The sequence below is a fragment of the Ursus arctos genome, unplaced genomic scaffold (assembly GCF_023065955.2).
Source record: "Ursus arctos isolate Adak ecotype North America unplaced genomic scaffold, UrsArc2.0 scaffold_32, whole genome shotgun sequence".
NCBI lineage: Eukaryota > Metazoa > Chordata > Mammalia > Carnivora > Ursidae > Ursus > Ursus arctos.
This window is the reverse complement of record NW_026623008.1, coordinates 6,671,966-6,679,414: the sequence shown is the minus strand read 5'-3', so window position 1 is coordinate 6,679,414 and position 7,449 is coordinate 6,671,966. Positions and strand designations below refer to the sequence as shown.

Below are 7,449 nucleotides of genomic sequence, written 5' to 3'. Positions count from 1 at the left end.
GTGGTGGGGCAGTGTCAGTGTGGGGTTATTTCGCAGCAAATTTTCCCGCTGTTTCTTATTGCCAGTTACTCTGTCCTGCACCCTAGGCACCAGCATTCCTAGGAGCTGCGGAGAGGACAGGGAGCAGGGCACAGGACCCAGGGGCTGGTGAGAGAGGCCGCTCCTGTTTCTGCCGCTTGGGTCAGGGCCAGAGCCTTGCCTTGGTTGTGTGGCTGCTCTCACCAAGAATGAACAAACATCAGTGAAACCTCCTTCAAAATGTGTGGCACTGTATTTCAATACTGTTTTCTTTCCAAGGAAGATTCAGAGACCGCAGAACGCACCCAACAACTGCGTCCTTCCTGGGTGTTACCAGCAGAATCTCACCTTTGGGGTAGTGCCTGCGGGCTCCTGATCCCTGAGAGAATGGGGTGGTTTGCTGGACCCCGGCCTCGGTCAGACCATTCCTCAGGCTCAGATGTCCCCTCTACCTTATAGTCATCTACCCAACAAGCACTACAAACCCACTGCTGGCCATTTTACAACTTACCATCTCTCAGACCTCAAGCAAGTCATTAAACCTGAGCCTCTCTTATTTGTAAAATGTGGATCACGGTTAACACCTGCCTCATGAGGTTGCGAGAAACCATTTCCATGAGAAAATACAGAACGTCTTACACACTGGCACCCAGTGGGTAAGCAATGAGGGTTTTCCAAGTCATATATATGGCTACTTAAAAACAATGAAATGCCGAAGACTGAGCTTGTGCCCAAGAGAGAAATCAACCATGGGACCCCTCCATGGACAGCTCAAACAGTGACAATGCCCATTTCAGATCGGACAAGCCCCTTTATAGAGCTTCCTGCTTTTCTTCCTACTTCTGGTGCTCAACCTTTCTCATCTCAATGTCCTGGTGCAGGAGAAGCAAGCAGAGGACTAAACGATCCTAGGTCAGCATCAAATTTATTAATTCAAGAATGTAAAAATGAAAATTATTTTCAAATAATTCTCATATCCAACTAGCGAGTATTAAGCAACCTAATTTTTAAACCTTCAAATCTTGAGGAAAAATTCAGGTTTTAATATGAATACTAAAATAGGAAGATGTTACTAAACACTACTATTAAACAGTTAAACTGAGCTCCTGGAACAGAAATCTCTTGACTGCCATGCGGTTTACAAGCACCGATGCTTTGACTAAGATGATTTATTTGGACTTCTACACAGCTGTTGAAATGGAAGCGAATTCTGCCAGTGAGCTCGGGCATGGCAGCTCGCCTCCTTCATGCCGAAAGGTGAGCAAAATTAAACTCCATTTAAATACAATTTGAAAATATCCTATTCTCATCCCCACCAGCGCATCTGAATCTGAAATGACAATGCATCAATTATTAGAATCCAGTATCTTTCTAGATATTCAGATTGAAAACCTCAGCGGACAATAAGCAAATTCCAGCGGCAGAGCTAATTGAAGACCGTCCGTCCTACCTGCCTTCTGCGTTACCTTTGTCCTTTCTTAAATTTCCTTCAAAAGTAGGGATTGATGGGGTGTGGTTAAAATTCTGGTCATCTGTCATTTCTAGGTTTTTTTTTTGTTTTTTGTTTAAAACACAGTGAACTAGGGTATTTAAACACACCTCCTGTGAGAATATAAGTGAACTCTCTGAGAGGTGGGCAATGAACCCCATGTCATGTCCCTCTCCTCCAGTGCTAGGGACCCAAGAACAGGGTTAAAGACCTGACAGGAAAGGTCTATTATTCACCCTACTCCACATTCACAGCCGACACTTACAAGGTACCTGGGCTTGACCAGGCTTAACTTCTGGAAATTGGTCCAGGACTAAGACGATCGGTAAACAGTTCATTAAACTCCTGTCTTTGGTTCAAACTGGGGATAAAGGATAACTTTAGAAACATGTTTACAGTTTAAAATATTTAGTATCAGAAAGTTGTAATTATTTTTTAACTCAACAGCTTGAAGGCTTCAATTTTCAATCTGCACAAGACTTGGAAATGTACAGGTAAGAAAAATGGCTGGCAAGTGTGTCCCGGTCCACCCAGTGCCACCAAAACGTGACACATCTTACCTATACAGCGGTGGAGTGTCAGATGAGAAAACAAGTTGTAGTTTGATTTTGCAGGTTTTCTCTGCATTTCTAGGGTCATGATTCACTAAGTACTTACTTATGGCACAGTGAACATAAAAGAGGACACAAACCAAATTTATACTTAAATTAAGTAGCGTGATTTAATTTAGCTGCTGCTTAATCCTGAATCCTCTTAAGTTAAAAAAACAAAAGTTATAATTAACTATTAACGTTAATGAATTTAAACCTTCCAGAAAACATGAATCCAAAAGGAAATGTCCAACGGGTGATACGGGCCACATATTTTATGGCCTTTCCTGTTTCAGTCTCAAACATTCTAAACATCAATGGAAAAAAAATTTCTCTAGACTTTTTCAATTTTATTCCTCTAGAGCACAATTTTCTGGCCCGTTACTGGGTACGGTCTTCTAACAGGTACACAATTAACTCATAGGTAGACAACACAATGGCAGTATTTGGAATCTGCCGGATGAGCTGGGCAAAGAGTCCTCTATAAAAGGCAAGGTAACCTTCTTCCCGGAAGACCAGCCGAGCAGTCTGGATGAAAGACTTGTACTTGGTGCCTTCCTCCCGGAGCCGTGTCCTTATGACTTCTGCAGAGAGAAACACATACTTTATACTACAAACGAACTGTATCACCAAGCGATACAATGAGCGATTTCAAAGCACACAGCTCTGTAACCGCCAATGCACATCTCTGGCTATTTGCCATCGCAGCTCTACTTGGACAGCAGAGTCCTTTACGACAATGAAAAGTTGCGACCTTTTTAGAACATTTTCTAACTCTGGGAAATGGTAATTAGGGACATTACATATACAAACAAAAGTACAAAATAACTTTTAAGGGATTGTAAAAGCTTACTTTGAATGGGACTTCATTTTAAGATAGTTTGTGGTTTTCTACTCCCAATTAAGCGAACGCCGTAATTTCACTGAAGGTGTAATTTGTATTAAGCATGGCAAATCATCAAGATTTTCTTTTCATGTACTTGCCAACCTCCTCTCCTACTAAAACCCTTCTCCACCGCTCTCTCCAGCTCAAAAGCTGCCTCCTGCATTTTCAGACCTTTGCACACCTGGCCCTCCCCGACGCAGGCACCCCGAGCATGACACCTGTCACTGCTTGACATGCTCCCGTCTCCCCACCCCACCATGGGAGGCAGCCCAACCTCTTTTCCCTGAGCCCTGGGGGGCCGCTTAGTGCCCCAGCACGTGACGGGGGCTCAATTACCTGCTTTGGAGTTGACCATGTACATTCGTCAGAGCTGACAGTGCAGCAGGCTTTTGAAAACAAAACCTGTTTTTCGTGGTACAATAAACTAAGCTATTCTTTTTTTAAGTAGGTCAGTGGAACATTAGGTCTCTAATTCCTTAAAAAAAGACTTAGCAAAGGAGCCTCACTCAACACTCCATTCAAAGTGGAAACTGAGGGGTTTTTTTTTGGTTGGCACCCACACCGTTTTTTTAAATCGAGGAATTTTAAATAAAATCCAGATTTTTGGCTTCTCTGAAAACATCCGAAGTTCTACAACACAGGGCCTACATTCTGCACAGTACGTTCTGGCCACGAGATGCTGGAGCTGAACGGGCTTGAGTGCCTGCCGCTGACATAACCGACAGCAGAATGCAGCCTCACTTGTACTCCGTCACCTTAGCACGTGCAGGGACTTGCGTTCACTGTGAGCTGCAGAAGCCCAGGTATACGGACGATGACACAAACCTCACAGCTGTTCTACTGTTTGGAAGAAAAAGCAAAACATACCGTGTGGATAAGCGATGCAGGAAGCACATCCCTTAGAAATCGCAGCAGCTGCCATAAGTCCAAAAAAACTTGTGGAATTTTTCTCAGTCCCATTTGTAGAAGAGGCTAACGGAGCTTCTTTCAGATACTTCTTCAAACTTTCATAAATAGCAAAACAGATGATAGTTTCTGAAATTCCAGCATATGAGGCCGTTAATCCCCGGTAGAAGCCACGAATGCCTTCTGTCTGGTAAACATAGCGAGCACACTGGACCGTGTTCATCTGCTTGGAGCCTCTCACTCTGTGTAAAGATCAATGAAAAGCCATTAAAATGCACACTCAGGAGGAGCTTGGCTCGTCTATCAGGCTGCAAAAAATGAGCACTGAGTATAAAGAGAAATTATACGGCAGGTGAAATGTGTCTTCCCTGTCCTGTGCTCACCGAGCCCGGGGGCTGGGACACCTGCTAAGCCACAGAGCAGTGTGTGCATCTGCACCGAGTCATGAAAACACGTCCATAGCCTTTGACCTAATTTTGGAAAGAGCCGGACGAAGACATTCATCACAGAGGAAAATATAACTGCGATATAATCAAAACAATCCAAATTATCTAAAAATAGGACTAGCATAGATAAGTAAACGATGCTACCCGTACTAGATTAACACAGTTGTGAAGGCAGTCAGCTGTGTGAAGTGCCTGTGTGGAGAGCAGGACACAATTGTGTGTAGAGCAGAATTACAATCATGGCACAAACCTGCTTTCAGAAAATGCCAAGGAAAAGCCTCACCAACATTCCGACTGGGCAGTGAGCGCGAGGTGCTTACACCAGTAAGCCTTCCTAACGCTAGTCTCCAGATGGCGTGTTTTGATTTCATTATTTCTAAATTTATGAAATGATAAAACATCGAATAAACCACACTATAACTAATAGAAGGCCTCAGGTTCGCTGCTCCTGGCTCGTGATGGGAAGTACTCTGAACAGCCTGATGCAGAGGGAACCCCAGAGCCCTCCCTCGGGGCTGAAGACAAGCGTGTCCCCTGCTCCAACCAGCCACAACAGGCTCTCCCTTCTTCACTGTGTCTTTCCAAGGCTGCTTCTCTACACCCTGGCTGGAGCGACCAGCCACACCACTGCCCTGCTTAAAAGCCTCTAATGTGGAGTTTCTCAGTCTGGGCACTACTGACACTTTCCACCAGATGATTCTGTGCCGCAGAAGCTGTGCTTGCAGAGCTGGGAGTTTAGTAATAACCCAGCCTTTACCCATGAGATGCCAAAGCATCCCACCTAAGTTGTGACAACTGGACGTGTCTCCAGACACTGTCAAATGTCCCCTGGGGGGGACGGAGTGTTCCCCACTCCCACCCCAAACCACGGCTCTAATGGCTCTCCATGGCCCTCAAATTAGAGCCCAAAGCCAAACTCCAAGACCCTCCCAAGCTTTGAAGGATGTGGCCCCACCCCCATGCATTTCTGCAGCCTTGGCTTTCTATAATGCCCCCCCCCCCGTACACACACACACACACACACACACATACACACACACACACACAGAGAGAGCACACCCCAACCATGCTTCCCTTCCTTCGGGTCCCCAGAAACGAATGCTTCTTGTCTCTCGATTTTCCTCATACTCCATTCTCAGCCTGAACCATGTGCCATAGCCTCCTCCCCTGTTATTTTTTGGATGGTAGGGGTGGACATCACTGCCGCAGGAGGCCCTCCTATGCCCGCCCTGCCTGGAGGGGTCCTTAGCATTTCTGGCCCCTATTTCACCAGCCTGCAATTCTCTTTATTTTCTGCAAAGCTGTGAGTTTCTGGAAGGCAGGGCCTATGGCTTATTCCCTGCTGTTTCCCCAGTGACTACTGCACAGCAAGCATGCAATAAATATGCACCATTGCAGGACCGGTTAACGGAGCCCACCCAAACAAAGCTTTAAAATGTCCTGAGGGGCGCCTGGGTGGCTCAGCTGTTAAGTGTCTGCCTTCGGCTCAGGGCATGATCCTGGCGTTCTGGGATCGAGCCCCACATCAGGCTCCTCCGCTAGGAGCCTGCTTCTTCCTCTCCCACTCCCCCTCCTGTGTTCCCTCTCTTGCTGGCTGTCCCTCTCTGTGTCAAATAAATAAAATCTTTAAAAAATAACAATAAAAAATAAAATGTCCTGAGCATGGCACTGTCCAGGTGGCTCGGTCGGTTAAGCATCCAACTCTTGATTTCGGCTCAGGTCATGATCTCAGGGTCCTGGGACCCAGCCCTGAGGTGGGCTCTGTGCTTAGCGGAGAGTCTGCCTGAGGATTCTCTCTCCCTCTGCCCCTCCACCCCCTCACACACTCTTTCTCTCTCTAAAATAAATAAGTAAATCTTAAGAAGATAAACAAATACAATGTCCTGAGCACGGACGCTTACGAGGTAGATTGGAAAGAGCGCACGTCCAGGCTCTTAGCCGGCTTGTGCGTGCACCTGCTGCTGAGCAGGGACGACACCAGGACTGTGTGGGGCACAGAGGAAATGGGGAGTGGTGGCCAAAGGTTTCCAGGAGAGGACGCTGATCAGCAGCCTGAAGGACAAGCACGTGTTCTTGAGCGACAAGAGGGGGAGAGGGATTCCCGGGGAGGGACAGCACACTCAAGGAGATGGAAGTCTAAAAGCACATGACAGTTTTAGAAAATTGCAAAGGACCTTGAATGTTAAGCCCAGGAGTTAGGATTTGACCGTGAGCGTATGCAAGATTCATCGAAGGATTATGAGCTAGCCATCTGTCCAAAATGATGAGATCTGATACATTCTCTAAGGTTCTTTGACACAGAATGGAATCCGAGACCAATTCAGAGATTTCCATGGTCATTTAGAGAGAAAAAGCAAATTAAGGCAGATCCCTGGCTATACATCCAGGGGGGCATTCTTGCTGCTTCTCTCTTTTCAGGCTGCCTACAGTTTGGCTCAACTAGCCGAAAGCTTCCAGTGCCCGCACCTATTTCCAGGCCACACAGTTACACAACGGTTCTTAGAATTCAATGACCATGTCCCTTATCACCATCACGTCTTTGAAATTAGGCTGATTATTGGGCCACTGCTTGATCTTGTTATTTACTGTATTAAAGAAGTATATTACTATACTGCATCATTTTAAAAAACAATGATAATTGTACTTCAACAATTGGTTTCCACTTTCAAAAATATTATTCTGAGAGGCAACTGCAGAGGCCTCCCCAGACTGCCAAAGGGATCCACAGCATGAGAATGGTAGGAACCACGGCCAGGGCCAGAGGTTCAGGGCAGAAACCTAGTACATCCAAGGGACCCTTTGGAGGCCTGAAGGCATTTGCCACTTTACCTTACTGGCATCTTCCCACTTGTAAAAGAGAGGCCATCTGGAGGGGCCCCAGCGCTTCAACTGAGGGTGGGGTCAGCCAAGAGCAGAGACGCACCAACTATCTGAGAGAAGTCAGGAGCAGATCAGGGGTCAGGTGGGCAAACTTCCAACCTCCCCCTGGGTGTTACTTCTGTTGGTCCTCATCTCCCCACAATGGCTGGCAGCACACATCTCAAAACAAGAGGCGTTTCTATATATAGCTTATATTCAGAAAAAAACAAGGATGGGGATGCCTAAGGGCTCTGT

General features: G+C 46.2%; 1 protein-coding gene across 1 annotated transcript in view; it reads right to left on the bottom strand.

Annotated features, from left to right (window-relative positions):
• Positions 1 to 1,556: 1,556 nt before the first annotated feature.
• Positions 1,557 to 7,449, bottom strand: part of SLC25A33 (solute carrier family 25 member 33) — a 33,312-nt gene continuing 27,419 nt past the window's right edge. The window contains exons 6-7 of the mRNA XM_026519895.4: positions 3,851 to 4,131; positions 1,557 to 2,681 (exon numbers count right to left, since the gene is read on the bottom strand). Coding sequence (XP_026375680.1) covers positions 2,479 to 2,681; positions 3,851 to 4,131 — 484 coding nt within the window. The 3' untranslated portion in view covers positions 1,557 to 2,478. The remainder of the gene's footprint in view (positions 2,682 to 3,850; positions 4,132 to 7,449) is intronic.